Genomic DNA, 19,245 nt, shown 5'->3' on the forward strand with positions numbered 1-19,245 from the left:
ACGTCCTGGCGTTTGGCCGCAACACACACAAAAACAAAACAACAACAAAAAAAAAAAATAAATCGTATTTAACGGCGGCTAGTGAATTTAAACAAAAAAATATCTATTGTATTTATTTATATATAGAAATATCAGCAAAAGGTGCAAAAAGAAAAGTATTAATTATCCAATGTATATATATATATATATATATGTATATGTATATTGTTGTATCTGTCAATATTTACCTATTTTATTGTGTGTTGTGTTTTTTGTGGGCCGTTATCAGAACTAAATGAATTTGAATAAAACAGATCGTCGGGTATAACCAACATGTAATAAGGTCATAATCAACTGATAAATTTATCAATTAATTTGCCCATGTTATCAGTGGACTAAAATAAAGGGCTTGTTCGAGTGACTTTCTATGGAATTTAGTTAGTTAGTATCCATCAGTGTGTGTGTGTGAGTAAATGTGCAACAAGTTCTTCCTTCCGTGTGTGTGTGAGCAGACTTTTTAATTAGCCAACCACAATGCCAAGCTTAGCCAAACTGTGTTCCAAAGATGTTAAATATTAAATATGGTTCCGGAAAAAACGCACGAAAAAAACAAAAAAAAAACAAAAAAATTCATATTAATGAGGGCAAAACTTAATCACTGATGCTGCTTGCCGTTTTGTAAGCGAATGAGAAGGAATAGCTAGAGATTTAGCTGGGGGGTGGGGGGGATGATTGGGGTGTGGTTGGGGTGTGGTTGGGGTCAGGGTCTGATGGAGCCGCAAACAGCTGTTCATGATTTTTATGTTTCTTGTTCAGCTTGAACATCTTTTTTATGTTTAATAGCATTTTGTGCACAAAATTTTCTGATGAATCATATAATTGACATAATTCATGTTTTAATATTCTTTTGGCAAGAACTTGTTAAAACGCCATCAATAAAACGATTCATTAAAATTGGCATTAGCCAAATTAATCGTAATTCATCGACATATCTAAATATTTTACCTAAGCAAATACAATTTAATCAAAATCAGTGAACATTTTTCAAATATTTTCGAAAGAAACTCACACTCGGTCGATTCCAACATTAACAAATGTGTGAAATGAAAAAAAATTATATAGAGATATAAAAACAAAAAAAAGAATTAAGATATAAAAATAACATTAATGCTAAAGCATGATCTTGAAGAAAGAAAAAAGTTTATATCAAATTTTTTACTTTTACCGCCACGATTTTAAGATGCCCTAGCAAAGATATTGTTGGACATCTTGATCTTTTCTCCAAAGAACATCATATATTTTATTAGACCATTTTGGAACATGTTCATGCCATGCCTTGATTTTGAATAAATGTGCTGAAAATGTGTGAAATATAGTCTTTAAAAGTAAAGTCCATGATCTGCATAATATATAATTTTAATATAAGGTATTAAGAGAAGCCTTTGTAAAGGACTTGACTTGGAATTACTCAATAATCCCATGAAAAGGGTATACAAAATCACTAGAATAAAAAACCTCAAAAATTCTGGAGACTGACGGCTTCTGCTGCTTGTTGTTTGTGTGTACTTTAATCGCCAAAAGAACAAAAACAACAACAATGACGACAACAACGACGACGGCATCACCTACAGTATGCCAAAAAGAAAAGGAAAATATTACGCATACGCTACGTTGACCGACAGACAGACAGAACGGCCAAGCAACGAACCAACGAAACAACCAACCGACAGACGGCCAGGTCCGGTCCCTCCGTCCATCAGTCCGTTCATTCCATTCGCCCTGGCCCGGTCCGAGAGGCAATCTCCAGCAACTTAGCCAACTGTCAGTTTGTAATCAACGCGTGCCAACAGCAGCTGTGCGTGTGCATAAGAAAATTTCATTATTCGAATACGTACCAAAAATTTGTATACATACATACATACAAACATACATAGATATGTATATGTATTATTAATATTCTAAACAATCCGTGTGCGGGCAGTGTAACTCGTGCTAATGAAATGGTGAAAAGACACAAAACTAATCAACAAAGAAATGTTATCCACTGACTCTCCCTCTCTCTATCTGAGTAACAATTTCGCATCAAGTCATCATCCATGTAACTAGACAAAAAACTAGACAAAAGTTGAGATGACATGGGATGAGATGAGAGGAGAGGCGATGAGAGGCTTGGGCTAACAACATTCTAACCAGTTTAGAGTTTGATAGCCAAGTTATTTGCACTAGACTAGACAGACTATTAGCATTTACATATGACGTTATCTGATTTTGGTTTTTGTTGTGTTATTTTTTTTCGCACCAGATCAAAGGTTAAATGCATGCAACGGCAAAGCGAACATAAAAACAAATTGATTACTTAATTTTTTTTTTTTTTTTTTTGTTTTTTGTATTTTGTTTTCTGGTGAGCCAAAACTATTTTTCAGTCTCACTCATTTGGCATTTGGTCCATGTGTTTGATTTATTTATTGGCATACAACAACAGTGAAAAAAAAATTGAATTCAAATAAACAACAATTTCGGCACAATTCTCTAATCGAAAATTCTGTGCCCATGTTGGCAATTGGATAAAATAAGCAATGTAATTTTTATTAATTGAAAATCGTTTTTAATTTCGATAATAAATGGCTCGAGTGCATAATTTATTGGCTGTAATGGGTTTCGCTTCGTTTTTGGTTGGCCTTGTTTAAAATGCACCAAAAAAATTGTGTAAGGCCATAATTGAAAATGCATTTTATTGTTCAATTATTTCGTGTATGCACTTTTCCTAATTGCTCATGCGAAAAAAGCGAGAGAACAACCAATTTCGTTTACTAAGTAGTATTTCAATTGCCCGCAGCAGGCTATATAGAATGATTGCAACCACTGCACCACCGCCGCTACAACCAACACCACCGCCACAAGCACCACCATCACAATTATCGCCATATAATCAGACGGCGTTACTCTCCAATGATAATGTGCAGACAATGTTGTTATATACACGATTTCTAACGGCATCCATGAGCCCGGAGGATAGCAATTTGGATAATGCCATGCTTCTAATACACTCCAGTACCATTAGCAACAACATCACAATGACAACAACAACAACACTAGCAACAGCAACGGCAACGGCAACTACAACAACTGCCACAATCCTAAGGACAACTGGAGCCGCGGCCATTGGTGTCCCATCGGTCAATTCATATATACGCAATATGTCGTGGCCCAAATCGATTGCTGTTGCCGTTTTTCTCATTCTCATACTGATCACGGTTATTGGCAACACTCTGGTCATATTGGCCGTATTGACAACACGACGTTTGCGTACCGTTACCAATTGTTTTGTCATGAATTTGGCCATAACCGATTGGCTAGTGGGTACCTGTGTGATGCCACCGTCGGTGATACTTTACATAACAGGTGAATATATACATACATACATACATACATACACAGATACTAACATTTAGAATATTATAATATTTTATGGATTTTCATGTGTTAGAAGTAGAGACATTAAAAGAGAGAGAATATTCCGCCCCTTGAAAACATTTAGTCATTAATTCTTATTCAAAATCTTGCCAAATAAATTATTTCTTGATCAGTGATAAGTCTCAAAACTGTTGAAATTTGAAAGGTTAGGAGAAGAAGAAACTAAACTTTGCCTTGTAAATCTCCTTAGGTGTCTGGCGTTTTGGTTGGATACTGTGCGACATTTGGATATCCTTGGACATACTACTTTCAACTGGATCCATTTTGAGCCTTTGTGCTATTAGCTTGGACAGGTGAGTGAAGTGAAGTGAAGCCCGAAAAGGTGGAGTATACGATAATTGACTCTTATTAAGTTAATGTCCTCAGTGTTGTTTAACACTAAACTTTGGATTTTCAATTTCCTAACATCGCGTAAATATGTCGTTGATGTCATACGCTGCTTGATGCCAGCGCACCACCAAAACCAATCCTTATGCCATAAACTTGGCAATCCCCCCGAAAAACCGTGAGTCCCAGAGCCAATCCGTTGACATTGGCGTCATAGACGCATAAAAAAGGTGCAAAAACAGTGCAAAATAATTTATTTGTTGACATTTTTATTACACCATGACGAAGTGTACCCTTTAAATTTAAAGAACGATGGTATGACAATGACAATGGACAGAATGCGCTGCTATTGCTTTTGTGTGTGGGTGTGTTGTGTGTGTTGGGAAGTTTCAATTACATTTTAATGGCATTTCCAAGTTTTCTGTTTCTGTCCAACCGAGTAAAAACAGAGCCAAAAAGAAAAAGAGCTAGAGGGAGAGAGAGAGAGTGAGAGGGCATTGGGCAAAGGGCAGCGGGAAAGAAAATGACTTGGTCTACAGCTTTATTAACAATATGTCGTTTGGCTTTTGTTTTCATTCCTTTTGCTTTTATTGCTTTCGTAGGTATCTCGCAGTCACACAACCCTTGACATATTCAAAAAAGAGGCGCTCGAAACGCTTGGCTCTCCTCATGATACTTGTGGTATGGATAACGGCGCTGTCAATCACATGTCCGCCATATTTGGGCTGGTAAGTAAGATGCGGATGCGGTTGGTGTGAAATTTTTGGTTCGTTATTTTTTCAATTTTTTCAATTCATTCTTCTTCTGGGGCCACCATATTTTCTTCGCCTTCTTTTCATTTCGGTCTATGTGGTTGGCTAATGGAAATTCAGTACAGTAACAAATGAGAGTACAAAGGAGCATGACGTAATTGGGTTTTTGGGTTGTGAGTTTTAACGAGTTGTTAATGACTCGGTTTCCGGTGTGAAGGCGTGCGTGCGAAATGATGTTGCATACTTTTCAGCGCTCAATTTTCGGGCCCTGCTGCAAGAAACTCTGGAAAACTTTGACATGGGTTCTATTAAGCCAAAATAAATATAGATACAAAGGGGTTTACTCTAGGGTCTTTATGCGTTCTATTATCATTTTCCAAAATGAGATCGTATTACGAATATGACACGTTTAATTTGACCTCAAAATATGACAATAAGTTGGCTCAAAGGGTTGGTTGAAAATTGCAGCTATTATGCATATAAGAAAAGGAATTGTGAACATTCATTATAGCCTAATCTTTTGTCAAAATAATAATGCCGCCTAGTGTATTTTTCCAACCGATTCTATATATAATTGGCAACCAAGCAAACAACCTGAAGAACTGCTTCAGCTAAGACAAAGAAAAAAGAAGACAACATGTAGAAGGAAAAGAGCTGTTGTTGTTGTGTTGCATAATTCCGATATCAACTGTAGCCATATTGCTTCTTCAGATGTGGGAATTGGCTTAAAGTTCACTTGTTCCTCTTTCACTGTCACTTTACATTCATTTCAGTTCAGTGCCTCACAGAAATGTAACAAACGCAAAGAGAAAAGAAAAAAAATAGGAAATCACTCCCCGAAGTGGCTTAGGATTTAAATTGAAACGTTGCAACAGCAAAAGAAGCTATTGTCATTCGGTTAACTCACTCACTATATACATATATATCTATATTCTCACAGGTATGAACCGGGACGCCATCAGCAGGACTATGTGGATTGCCGCTACAATCAGAACAAAGGATATGTTGTGTTCTCGGCAATGGGCTCATTTTTCATACCCCTCACCGTCATGTTGTATGTTTATGTCAAAATTGGTTATGTTCTGACATCAAGACGGCAGCGCATTGTCCGCGATGCGGTAAGATTTTGTTTTCATTTTGTTTTTTTGGTTTTATTTTTACACCCATCTCAAACCCTGTCTAAAATAATAACAATTTATCATAATGTAAAACATTTTGAAATCTTTTTTGGTTCCGTTTTTGTTTTGTTTCTCGTTATCTAGAACTCGGAACGCACAGCAGACTATGATATAGATGGCGACCACTATATATCGGAATCAGAGCATTATCATTGTACGCCAGCCAAGTGTTTGCCTAGTCGGAAGTCTCGTTGGCGATTCAATTCGCTGCACGAGCCAACGCCATCTCTATCCAGTAGTGGCGGGCCAAAGAACACGGCCAGCAATAGTCTCAGGTGTACAAAGTGTTCGGTGGACAAAGGTGGAGCAGCGGATAAAACGTTGACATTTAAACATCAACCGACCTTTTATGAATTAGTGGAAGTGTCACGACTCTCGTCCCTAATCCACTGCTCGGCCATGAGCTGCAAATATGGTGGTCCCTGTATACATGGTACACCATCTGGAGAGGCAATTATTGGATCCACTGTATTGCATTACAATGGTAGTAGTCAAGCCTCCTTTAGTGACACCTGTCTAGGTGGAACGAGCGGCGGCGGCGGTGGTGGAGGAGGAGATGGAACAGCAACAACGCCAGGAGTAACAACAACAAGCCAAGTAACAGCACAAACGTGTACAAATGAGACAACATGCAATAGTATACAGGCCAAAGTTCAGGTGCAAGAGCAGGAGCAAGAGTTGGAATCTAAACTATCAAATACACAACTTCAAAAGAGACCATTTGCAGGCCATCACGAACCAAGTTATCATCATCATCAACATCATCAACATCATCATGCTCACTCTCATCCACATTCACATTCACATCATGGTCACAGTCATAGCCACAGCAGTCATGGTCATCAGCAGGGCCATAATCATCGCGTTACGATGCGCGTGTCAACCACAAAGCGTGATACCAAAACAGCCAAGACCCTAACAATTGTAATGGGTGGCCTAATTGCTTGCTGGATGCCATTCTTTGTCTATTACCTACTAATACCCTTTCTGCCACGTGCCGCCGTTCTCGAGGATCTTATGTATGGCTTCACCTGGATTGGTTGGGTCAATTGTGCCATAAATCCATTCATATATGCATTTTACAATCCTGATTTTCGTACTGCCTTCTGGCGTTTGACATGTCGTCGCATTTGTAAACCAAAACGACCGCCAAATCATTTGGCCATGTTTCGTGGCTAAAATTTATGTGACCAGCAGCAGCAGCACCAACAACAAACAGAAGCAAATGAGCTGAAATCTATTAACTACATACATATATGCGTAGATATATATTAAAGTGCAGCACACACACACACACACACACACATAAGAATAGAATAGGAAAAAAACAATAACAGAAAAAAGACAAATTGTACCTTCTATTGTGACTCTTTGTTCTGGTCGCCATACAAAATGACGGGTTGACAGCAACTGTTGACTGCCTGGCCTGAAAGTTTCTCTTATTCCCCTTTTTGTTGTTTTTGATTTTATTTTTTTTCCTTTTGCTTTTGCCTCAGTCGTTTTTGTGTGTTTTTGCGGCCCAAAATTTTATGCAATGTCACTGGGCTCTGACTCTGGACCTGCCGCAAACAAACACAGACCCCACACACACACACACACACACATACAAACAAACCACCCATCCACACACGCAAAACACACACAAACACACACATCTGAGACGCAGCCTGAGCCTGCGTATCCTTTGTGTCCGTGACCCTCCTCGAAAGTCGTAACAAAGACCGCAGGCTGAAATCTGGCCAACCCATTTAATGTTATGCAATTTAGTTACATTTAAGCAATTTTCATCACTGTATTACCAGAGACCGAGAGAAATAGAAAGAGAGTAAGAGAGAGGGGTGAGAGAGAGAGGGGGGAGAAAACGCACACAGAACAAACCCTTTAGGTTAAATTCATGTACAACTTTAATGTTAACCAATAATCAAGTGTTAAACATTTCAATTTTGAAACCCAATTTTTGGATCTCTTTGAACAACAAAAAAAAATAAAAAAATAAAAATAAACCTAATGAAATAAACAATATGACTGCCTTTTTGGGTTCAATTATTATTAATAGCTATTCGAAAAAATGTTAAAGTCATGCAATTTGGCGATTTCAATTGACTAAAAATTGGTAAGGCCGAATTATTCTTAACTTTTTTGCGTTTTTTTGTTTTTTTTAAATTGCTTTGCCACAATAATTTTCAAATGTGTCAAGGGAAAAGTCACCTAAAAATAAAAGAACAGAAATTCCTGCTGAATCAGCTGCCCAGAAGTGTTTTCAGCGGAATTACATTAATTTAGGTAAGAAGACAGAAAAAGAAAACAACTACAACAACTAAATAAAAATGTTTATATGTGGTGTGAAAATACAACAACAGGCAAAAGGATGCGGTCATCATAATTACGTTTTTTTTTATCATATGTACATATATGTAAGTATGTATTTACTTATATTTCTATAAAAGTTTATGCCTGTGTGTGTGTAAATGGTGGGCGTTAGGCGGTGGGTGGAGGAGGTCTCTAATGAATTGCAACACACTTCGCGTTGTGTGCGCTGTCACAGTTCACTTTTACGTTGAGCTCAGCGGAAATGGCCATGACGTAGTCTTTCCCTTAATGCCATGTCAACAAGCCTGAAACCCGCCATAATTTGGAATTTCGGTTGAGTTGCCTTTTTTTTTATACACCACCCATTTCTTCGTATTTTTGTCTGGGCTTTTTCTCTTCCTTCCCTTCCCTTCTCTAACTCACTCACTCACTCTCTTCTATTGCTGTCCCTGCACTGATATCATATATTGTGCCAAATTAAAAGGCAGGGATAAGAGAAGAGGAGGCGGTGGCAAACTCATAGAAGTTGTCCTTCTTCTCTCATTTAATATCCAGCATAAGAAGAGTTTATGGGGTTTAAGATGGCGATGACAAGAGCATTTTAAAATTCTGATAATCGCATCTGAAATTACCATTTGAGCCAAACAAATGAAATGTAATGGGATTTTCAATATATTATCTGAATAATTAATAAGAATAGCATTCATAGCAACGATCAATGCAGAATTTTTACAGGCAAGCCTCTTATATTGCCGGTATAAAAATAAGTTTACTGTCATTCTTGCCTTTATCTAGTACTTAATCTGTTGGATATCAACAGAATTGAGTCGATATCAACAGAATCATCAATAGAATAGGAAAAGGATTGAAATGTTGCCTACACATCCAAATTTCTCTAAATATTCCTTAGACAAGCTTATGCTTATGTTCTAAATATCAAAAGTTTCTCCTTTTAAGTTTAAAGTGAGTTTGTGTAGATAAAAGTTTTTTTTTATCAAGTAGTAAAGGACCTTAATAATTTCGAATTTATAAAATAAAGTATTTAAATTTTTTGAAAAACCTTTGACACTTTCCCTTGGTAAAACAAAATTTAACTGATGCTTTCATTTATTCACACAATATTATCAGATTAATTTGTTTCTGAAGATAATGGAATTAGATAATGGAATTCTATTTCTAGGGTATATCCCAGTCGTATATCGAACAAGTCAAGTTATTTGTTTTTTTTCTGCAGTTAATACTGGGTTGGCAAAAAAAATTATTGCGCTTCGGGCAATCGCTTAACGTATGTAAGTAGGACCCTCAAATAAATACAAACGAAATGTCTCCCCAATATATGTATGTATTACCTTTCCAGGACCAAGGAACAACAAATATACCCAAAATGTTCCGCACGACCATACCTATGCAATTGACTATATATTTCTTTGTATCCCAAAACGTAACAACAAAAACAAAAAAAAAAAAAAGGACAAAAACAAGAAAAGAGAGAAGAAAAAGAAGAGAAGAACTTCCCAAAACAACTGCCAAAGACAAATGTTTTGTAAATGTTTCGGCATTAACTTTTCTTTTATATATTTTTTCCTCTCAATTTTTGCGTGCGGGTTTTTGTTCTTGTTCTTGTTGTTGTTCTTGTTTATTCGAGTTTTCCGGCTCTTAATTTGAATACAGTATATACAGACATATATACACACATGTGTTTGTGACACATATATATATGTCTATATACATTTTTTTTGTTGGGTGATTTTATTTTGCCTTTGTTTAAGACCTCAACCCATTGTTGTAGCAATTTCACTGGTCTGGGACACTGCTTGAAATATTTATTCATTTACAGTTTGACACCTGACTAAGACTCATAAATACGTGCATGCTATATAAAGACAGGGCATGAAAAGTTTTTCCCCTTGTAAAACTAGCTGGTATGAAGTTTTCACCCACACACACACAGCAAATAGAGTCAAGTATCTACATATTCAATTTCATTTTTATTTTACTGTGCGGAAGGAAGACCACGCATTTATCATCAATCGAAAGCATCTTTTCATCATACAGCATTCTGCACATTTTTGTATGTATTTCGTTTCCGTAAGCTAGCTTTAAATTACACTGTGCGAAAAATATAAATGAATCAGGTTTTAAAAAAAGTCTCTTTCTGACAATAACATATATTTTGGTGACTTTGATTTACAATTTTTATGTGTGCCTGGTATATGGGGGTCAGCTTTTGCCTAATTGGAAATATAGTTAATCAAAATCAGAGGTTTTATGAAATTTCTAAACTAATTTTGAATTTCTTGGAAATTTACTAGGCATAATAAACATTAATTACAATTTGAAGTGAATACAACCAAGCCTACCCTGACTCTGACTTTACCATATAAGCCAACATTGCGTATACGCAATGAAGCCATCTTTGTTTCCTTAGCACTCAGAGTAAAGTACTTCAAATTAGCCATTTAATAAGAGTTGTTTAAGGCAATTGAAACGAATCTGACTATTTTTTTTGTAGACGTTTTGTAAATCTTTCAACAAATAAAAAAATTTATGAATAATGAAAGATTATAATGAGTAATAAATTATGAAACCTAAATTTTTCACAGCAATTTATGCTTTTCAACAAACTCAAAGTATTACAAGAGCCATAAAAAAGATAAAATTTTAACATTTACTACACACTCTTTAATTTAAATATATATAGACAGAAATAAACAAAAATTAGTTAAAAGGAGATTTCTTTTTAGTGTTTAGTTGTTTGTTAAAGCTCTTTTTATGTCAGAGAAATTAAGATTTCAGATTTATGCCAAAAGTTTATATCCTTGTACAGCAAAAAAATTATAAACTTGGTTTAAAACTAGTTTCTTTAGTAGTGAAATCTAATGCTAAATCATTAAAGCGACTGTGGATAAAGTTTAATTATTTCTTTTTTGATTTTTGTCAGTGTGGGATTGGCAAATGTATTATTTTGTATAATTTGAATATGCATGTGCTTAAATATGTGTGTGTCTATGTGTGCTTGGCTGCAAATTTAATTTTGAACTTGATCAATAATTTACATAACCAATGGAATTATTAAGTACTTACTTTGCAAAATTTGCCAGTTTTGTGTTTTGTGGGAGGAGCAGATGAAAATCTCGACGAAATAACTTGATTTTTCTTGCATTTTTTTTCACTCATCTATTTGTATATGTATTGATATATATTTATTGTTTGAGAAATGTTGCACATACAGATTACACACATACATACATATATAGATACTAAACATTAAAGTTATATATAGATAGATTGTAATCCTTTTTTTGGTTAAATTAAGTAGTAACTACTTGTCTTCTAAATGTAACTACTAAGTACAGGCTAAGCAAATGCACTCTCATTGTTGTTGTTGTTGTTGAATGTTGGTTGGAAAAGTTTTTCTTTTTACTATGCTTTTCTAGTTTGTGTCAATGTTTTACGTGTATTTGTGTTTTCCTTTTTTAGCTGTCTCTTGTTTTTCTTTTGTTTTCTCATTGTGATTTCATTTTATTTTATGCTAACATGTAAACTTGTTTATGTAAAACTTGTTTCTCTTAAATCCAACTCCTAACAGGACGAGGATTGGAATGGAAGCCACCATCAATGGGATGATGGGATGAGTTGGTGGAACCGGATAAGGGAGAGACTGAAAGCGTCAGCCTAAAGTGACATGTGTGTTTATTTAGCTCTCAATATGGATCCTTAAAAATTTTGTTTTTTAATGATATGACAAGTGGGTGTATATTGTGCGTGTGTGTGTGTGTGTGGGTGGGTGTTGTGAGATTTGGTAATTGTATGAGATTTTGCCTTTGTTATATTTATTTTTTCATTTTTTTAAATGCTGAAACAACAACACTGATACACATACATATACAATATAGCACTTAAAATTTTAAATTTAAATTGCTTATCGGCTTATTCAGCTCTTTGTGGCATTAAGTTAATTTGTCTTTGTCTTAAAAACTAATCTAAACTTTTGTCTAGTTTAAATTTAGTATACAGCTAAGCTTGATCATACATTGTATAGCATTTTAGCATATCTTCAATTTTTAACTACTTCTTTTTTGTTTTTTTTGGTTTTTTACTTTAGGAAAACTTGTTAGGAAAACTCATAGTGTTTCAATGGATTGACCTTGTTTATAAACTAAATCACAGTATGTTTTAACTGTATTTCATTTGGGTTTGCAATTAAATATAATAATTAAAGCTTAGACTTTGTTAGAACTTAAATTCGATTTTTGTTTTAAATAGTTGAAATATGAATAAATAATTTAAGGAATTTAACAACGGCAAGCCGAAGTTTGAGATACCCTGACAGACTTACATAAAGATCATCTTGACGCATTTCTCTTTTTCTTTTCTTTTTTTTTTTTTTTTAATGAAATTATATAAATATTAAATGGCAGTTTTATTTTTCTATTAGCTATGTCTGGCTTAAGTCAGCATCAATTAAAAACCAAAAGTCTCCTCCTATGGCGTCTCTCCCTCAGTCGATTAGCTAAGTGACATTATTTTGTTTTCGTTTTTTGGTTCCCACACTCAGACAGACAAACCGTGTGCCAGCAAGTCAGCAAGTCGATACGTAGTAACATGTCCAAGTCCAGGTAAATATTTTATTGCCTCCTTCCTAAGGAATAAAGTGCAATTTGGGTATAACATATAACTAAGTTGCTTCCATCCATCTAAACTGTCTATTTCATGGGGTTAGCTTCGAGTTGTCTTTATCCAAAAGCCATATACACACACACATACAAATGTTTATACAGATGTAGATGTATATGTAGATGTTGTATATATGTATGTATTCACATCCATTATATAATAGTAACGTGTGGCACCCACATTTTGCCACAGTGCGCCGCCTGTGGAGCGGAAAAGTCGCGCGGAAATTACTAAATCGATACGTGTCGCCGTCATATATGAGATTTTTGTACAAGTTTCAAAAAAGGACTAGAGGTAGTCATCGTCCTTGTGTGTACACATGTATATGCAATGCAATGCATACACAGTTGAAACGCGACTAGACTTATCCTTTTCAAGACACATTTGCAATAAAGTTGTTTATTTCTCAATTTTATTATCGGTCCATTAAGCTCATTAGGCTTTGAGTTTGAAGTAGAATGAATTAGAAATAAACACCAACTATAACTTAAAGCAATTCATCTATTAAATTTATAATTGCAACTACTTTTATATATTTTCAATATCCTGTTTGCTTTAAGAATGATAAATCAAGTACCTAACAAATAGAAATAGAATACTGAATTTGTAGAAAAAATTAATCATTATGTTTCTAAAATTTTAAATTGTTTTTTAAATACTTCATTCAACTACTTTAACTCCTATTTTGCCCCAATAATACTGATCAAGAATTCAAGAGGATAAACTTAAGCTAACATAGCGAAATGTATTTGTTTTTATCACATAGTTGATATACCCTCTGTAAAAAGAGAGGGTATAAATATGTGTATGTCTTTGCTGGCATGTATAATGCCAAAAGACAAATCGAGTGGGAGAAGTCATTAGATTCTTTAACAAAGAGAAACAGTCAGAGAGAGAGAGAGAGAGAGAGAGAGAGTGGGAGAGAAAAAGAGAACAAAGAAGATAGATAGAAAGGGAAAAAGCTAAATGTCAAATTGTAAAATGATTAGCCGCTTGTTGGCAAGCCCAAATGGAATGGAAACCAAACCCTAATAATAAAAAAAAATAAATGAAACAAAAAAGAAATATAGGCAAAATTACATACACATGTATGTATGTACGGAAAGTAATGTATCTATGTACAATGTCTGTCTGTCTGTTTGTCAGGGTGAAAGACTTACGGTGCAATTAACCACACCTAGCTAAGGGTACTACGGCGTCATTGACTAGGTCGCTTAAAGTTAATGATTAAGTTAATAATATGTTCATTTTTATAGTTCATATGAATGTCTATACTGGGGGTGAAGAATGGCTGGAGGGGGGCTATGGAGTTGGGCGAAATTGAATCCTTTTTATCGCCTTATGGACATCGTGTTTGTTGGGAACTGCGGCTTTTGGGCGGCACTGAAAAACCGCTTGCAGGTCAAACGCCAAAAGGCAGCACGAAAATCAACACTGTAAAAGGCGTAGATAAACGGATTGATGGCACTGTTGAACCAACCCAGCCAGGTGAGTGCTTTTGCCAGCATGCGGCTGACTTGATGCTCGGCCAGAAATGGCGTGATGAGATAGTAAATGAAAAACGGCAGCCAACAGGCTATAAAGCCGCCAACAACAATGCTCAGAGTCTGTGTCGTTTTGTTTTCCTTCTTCAATGATGTAATACGATTCGATAGAGATTTGCTGTTGGTGTTCGATGCAGTGGCGCTTGTGGTTTGACCTCCTCCTTGCAAATGATGATGATGATGGTGATGATGCTGATGATGAAGTTGTAGATGGTGGCTACGCCGATCGCCCTGCTGCTGCTGCTGCTGTTGCTGCTGGGTGGCAGCTCCAGCTCCAACTCCAAGGTGAGAGTGCCGAAAGCTGGGCGTACGCGGTTGCTGTTGCGGCTGCCATTGTGCATCCAATAGACTGCTGCCCGGACCTATGCCACTTGTCATTGTGGTAATGGTTGTTGAAGTGGTCGATGTTCGCTTTAGCGAGGAGGGTCGAGTCAACTCGTAGCTATTTCTTCCACCACTATGAGTGGACGATGGCAATGCCAACAGCGACTGACAATGGGCATTAATGCCACCTGCTGATGCTGCTCCGGCAGCACCTCCTACACCACCACCTCCTCCTCCAGCTGCTGACACACCCACTTCGCTATCGCTCAGCATAATATCATGCAATTCCTTGGCAATGGACTGGTTGGAGAACGTACGTGCCGCATTCATATGCTTGTGCTTTTGCCCAGAGCTATGCTCCTGCTCCGAAAACTCATTCTCAACATCGGCTGCAGTATAACGTTTAAATTTCTGCAAAAATGGATTCAAGTCAACAAAGGGAACAAAATTAAAGCCATATACATATAATAAGCCAAAATGTCTGCTTGGGATTTGCCTCACTTAACTTTGAATTATATAAATGAAATTTCGTACTTTTCTACATTTTCCTTTTCCTCAACTGCATCCTGTTATTGTTTTCTCTTACTTTTTCAGTGAGTTATTTATTTTTTTCTCTCTTTGTTTTTGGCTCAAAACCTGCAATACTCAAACTTTTTTGTTTCCTTTTTTCTCATCTTTTTTTTGTTTTGTGAAACTTCTTCTTACCTTCATGAGATGGAACGACGTAATTGGAGATAAAGGAGTAATTGAGGATACAGTAATTGAATGGTCTGCTTGTTTGTTTTTGTTTTCTCCCCTTCAAAAAATGACTTGAGGAAAAGCAAACATATATTGGGAAAATTTCTTAGAAGGGAACACGAATTAAGAGAAGGTGATGATAAGAATTTAGTTAATCACAAAGTCATAGAAGGAAGCATCTTGGCAAAGAAAACAAGAACTAATTTCAGTACTTTGATGAGCTAAAGTCTCTGGGTCATTATTATTGCCAAGAGAAACTCTAAAATGGCTAAAATGACATGCTAAGAAGGGTTTTAAAGACATTCGATTCTTATATACACCAATGAAGAAGGTTTATCTAGAAATAGGACCTCCGTAAGCCCCTCAGAATGCAATAGGTAGTTAAAGAACTCAAACATGCGTTGGTTATTTGTCCATTTATGTCTTTAAAGAACTTTCTAATATTAAAATTGGCCATTCGGGCCATGCATTAAGAACAAAAATTTAGCATACGTGGCTAGTTGCATTTGCTATGGAGTATGCAAGTATGAAGTTCTAAGGGAAACTAAATCTGTGTAAGCCACCAACAGGCCACAAGCGGTAGGGGAATTATGGATGAACGTGTGCGACGTGAGCATGGCCCACATGGCGTATGCACAATGCTACTGAAAAGTTTATGCATTTTGCTGCTGCTGTGGTTGCAGCTAGTGCTCTAGTTGTTGTAGTTTTCTTTAGCTTACCTTGTTGTGAACACTTATATCGGTCATATTGTCGTGCCTCGATGCAATAACACATGAAATTCGAGCATATACATAAATCATAACTGCCATTGGTATAAAGAATGAGCCCATTGCTGAGAAGATTACATAGCCTTCATTTTGATTATATCGGCATTCTCTTAAATCTCGTCGTCCTGGCTCATACCTGAAGAATCGAACAAAAGACGGAAAGAGAGAGAGAGAGAGAGGGAGGAGATTGGTTAAATTTTGCATGTAATGACCCAAAATGGAAATCATATTTTTATTTGGACATCTACTTACCAACCAAGCATGGGAGGACATGTTATGGCCAAGGCTAACAGCCAAACGATTAGTATCATGATTAGGGCTAAGCGTTTCGACCGACGTTTACGTGAGTACGTTAGCGGCCTGGTCACAGCGAGGTATCTAAAACAAAAACAAAACCAACAAAAAACGACGACGACATAAAACACAAGCCAACCAACACAAGAAATATGTATGGTGATTTTGAAGCCTTTTAACTTTAACGACAGAGATTTTAAAAAACATGGCAACCAGAAAAAAAAAGGAAAAAAAAAAAACCCAAAAAAAATGTAAATTTCCTTCTTACCTGTCAACGCTGATGGCACATAAACTCAGAATGGAGGCCGTGCAAAGGAGCACATCAAGGGATATCCAAATATCGCAAAGGACCCAGCCTAACTGCCAGGAACCTGTAAAAACATAGGGGACAAGAATCACACCATCAAGAATGGAAAAAAAAGAACGAGAGAGAAAAACAACAACAACAACAACAAGTAAAAATTGTGAAAATTAAAAATTCTGGCAACTTAACTTAAAATTCTAGACCAGAGCCAATTTAATTAGCAACAGTTTTAAGCTTGAGCAACATCACCCAGAGGTTGGAGTGGGTGTTTGGGGGGTGTATGGTTTCTTCTTTAGCATTGAGCCATTTGCTCAGTTCACCATGTTACCATTTACCATTCTCTCTCGCTCTCTCTCTCTTTCTCTACTTCATTCTCAATTTTTTCCCCCAGTAAATAATCTACAGAAATGCCAACGAGTGCTGTTTATACACATAAGCGTCGTTAGTGGTTTACTTTTTAAGTTGTTTGGCTTGGTCCTTTGGCCTTTTTCTACTGTTGGTCCACTCCCCACCTCCATGGCTCTCTCTCCCCCATTGCCTACTTTAAAATGTGTGTGTTGACTTTTCAAGTGTAGGTACCTTCCACCACCCCCATACCCCACTCACTAAAACCCTTCTCATTCTCTATTGTATGCACATTGGGGGTTTGTCAAGTGATTAATATATATAGTTTTTTGTTGTTTTTAATCAAGTACCTACTTCAACTACCTCAACTTTGCCTACTTTAAATGTTAGAGAGAATGCTCTATATAGAGATTGCCCGGTTGGTCCTGATTGCAGGGATTGGGACTCGTTCTCTCTCTCTCCCTCTCCTCTCTCTTTAAAAGTTATAACAATGTTTATTTGGGTGCTCCGCCAGTGGGCAACTGGCACCTGCAGCTTTCAAATAATTTGTTGAAATATTTAAGTGAACTTGCTGGAATTTTTTCTGTTGCCGTTTACATAAAAGTGGAAAAACAAAATGAAAGAGAAATTCCAGTACCCATAAATCCATGATAAGTAGCACAGAGGCAACATAAATCTCTGTGTGTGGGTGTCCAACTGCCTCATCTGATAGAAAGAGAGATGGAAGGGAGGGACAGGGAGAGAGTAGAGTAACCTTTATCAACAATTTGATTCGTCTTTTAAGTAGTAGATGCTTTCATATTCCAGAAATTCTTTTTTCTCCCCCTGAAACCATTCGAGAGGTTTTATTTTTTGCCTTTGCCTACTTTTTGTTCGTTGCATTGCCCTGGGATTTAAGCCCACAAGTTTCTCGCACACTTACCAATCAAATGGACTGCCACTGCCGGTGGCATAACGAATATTCCCACAAGTAAATCGGCCACCGCCAAGCTCATCACAAAACAATTGGTTATCGTACGCAGTCGGCGTGTGGTTAATATGGCCAATATGACAAGCGTATTGCCAATTACGGTGAGCACTATGAATGTGGAGAATACCGTAATCAGGCATATGCCCTGCCATGATAATATGAGATCATAGAAATGTGACCATTCGGCGGCAGCTGCCGATTCATTGTAGTAGGTGAAACTGGTTGAATCCGGTTGTATAATGTCATTGAAATCCAAGTTTTGTGTGACATTTGACCCCAATTGCAAGCCCGTTGACAATTGTGTATCACTTGATACATTTAAAGTGCTTGTTGTTACTGCCAATGATGATGATGATGTGGCTGATGAAGATGATGTTGTTGCCGGCAACAAGGCACGATTAACAGTGCCATTGAAATCCTCATAAACTATGGAGATGTTCTCGTGCAGGCCAATGCCACCTCTAGTGGCAAGAGATGATGCAGCCACATACATTAGGGATGGATAAATGGCGCTTAAATTATTCAACTGCAAGTTGACAGCCATGAAGGAGCAGCAGCAGCAGCAATAGAATCAGGAACACGTTGTCGTCAATGTTCGTAGTCGTATACGAGTTCTTTTGCCTGGATTACTACATAATTACCTTTAAGCCATGTGGCCAAAGGCAATTTCCAGATACAACTGCGTGAGTCTATCCCAAATTGCAGACTTAACTATGCCATCAAATTTTAAAAGCACCAAAGTTGTCATCTTTTACAATGAATAGTTCTCTCTTTCTCTCTTGGCTGTTAGATTTCAACTGCAATTGTACAAGGAAAAAATAAAAAGGGAATCATTTAGTAATTGACCCAAATACAACACAGATGCTGCAGATTTATAATTTATATGGCAAAAAAAAGTGCACTAAACTAAATTAAGGGCAAGTTAGCAGTATTCGAATTCTAGATTTACATTTCCAGCAAACTTTTAACTTCTTAGCCTCCGCTTTCTTCTATTCATATTCATAATTGTTATCCTTGACTTGAAATTCAATAATCATAAAGGAAACTACTTTAATCTGAAGTTGAATTTCATATTAAGCTCATTTCTTGCCTGAATTATTAAGGAATATTAACTCTAGATACAGGAAATGATTTAGCTTCAAAATAAATACTTAAACAAGGATATCTAACTAATTTTAGATTACTATTCAACATACAAATTTAAGCTTAATTTTTAATTGTAATTAACTTATTTCTAATACTTTGAAGAGAATAAACATAGC

The 19,245-nt window shown here is 36.4% G+C and overlaps 2 protein-coding genes across 2 annotated transcripts; one reads left to right on the forward strand and one right to left on the reverse strand.

Annotated features, from left to right (window-relative positions):
• Positions 1 to 20: 20 nt before the first annotated feature.
• TyrRII (Tyramine receptor II) lies at positions 21 to 7,689 on the forward strand. The gene is made up of 6 exons (XM_068298893.1): positions 21 to 141; positions 2,819 to 3,381; positions 3,644 to 3,746; positions 4,383 to 4,508; positions 5,473 to 5,650; positions 5,795 to 7,689. Exons 2-6 carry the CDS (start codon positions 2,829 to 2,831, stop codon positions 6,887 to 6,889), a joined length of 2,055 nt encoding a protein of 684 aa, XP_068154994.1. The 5' UTR covers positions 21 to 141; positions 2,819 to 2,828; the 3' UTR covers positions 6,890 to 7,689.
• A 5,691-nt stretch (positions 7,690 to 13,380) lies between these two features.
• TyrR (Tyramine receptor) lies at positions 13,381 to 18,721 on the reverse strand. The gene is made up of 5 exons (XM_068300179.1): positions 17,936 to 18,721; positions 16,633 to 16,735; positions 16,323 to 16,448; positions 16,023 to 16,206; positions 13,381 to 14,976 (listed from the first exon to the last, which is right to left on the reverse strand). The coding sequence occupies exons 1-5, from the start codon at positions 18,525 to 18,527 to the stop codon at positions 14,029 to 14,031; spliced, it is 1,953 nt and encodes a 650-aa protein (XP_068156280.1). The 5' UTR covers positions 18,528 to 18,721; the 3' UTR covers positions 13,381 to 14,028.
• Between the last annotated feature and the right edge of the window lie 524 nt (positions 18,722 to 19,245).

Source organism: Drosophila tropicalis, unplaced genomic scaffold (genome assembly GCF_018151085.1).
Source record: "Drosophila tropicalis isolate 14030-0801.00 unplaced genomic scaffold, ASM1815108v1 contig_878, whole genome shotgun sequence".
Lineage (NCBI taxonomy): Eukaryota > Metazoa > Arthropoda > Insecta > Diptera > Drosophilidae > Drosophila > Drosophila tropicalis.

Excerpts from the sequence above, each read along its gene's own strand:
- TyrRII (XM_068298893.1), top strand. The coding sequence starts at position 2,829 with ATGATTGCAACCACTGCACCACCGCCGCTACAACCAACACCACCGCCA. Across the intron at positions 3,382-3,643 it reads GGTGATACTTTACATAACAG|GTGTCTGGCGTTTTGGTTGG; the intron begins GTGAATATATAC and ends AAATCTCCTTAG. Across the intron at positions 3,747-4,382 it reads TGTGCTATTAGCTTGGACAG|GTATCTCGCAGTCACACAAC; the intron begins GTGAGTGAAGTG and ends TTGCTTTCGTAG.
- TyrR (XM_068300179.1), bottom strand. The coding sequence starts at position 18,527 with ATGGCTGTCAACTTGCAGTTGAATAATTTAAGCGCCATTTATCCATCC. Across the intron at positions 16,736-17,935 it reads AGTGGCAGTCCATTTGATTG|GTTCCTGGCAGTTAGGCTGG; the intron begins GTAAGTGTGCGA and ends ATGTTTTTACAG. Across the intron at positions 14,977-16,022 it reads ATATAAGTGTTCACAACAAG|AAATTTAAACGTTATACTGC; the intron begins GTAAGCTAAAGA and ends CCATTTTTGCAG.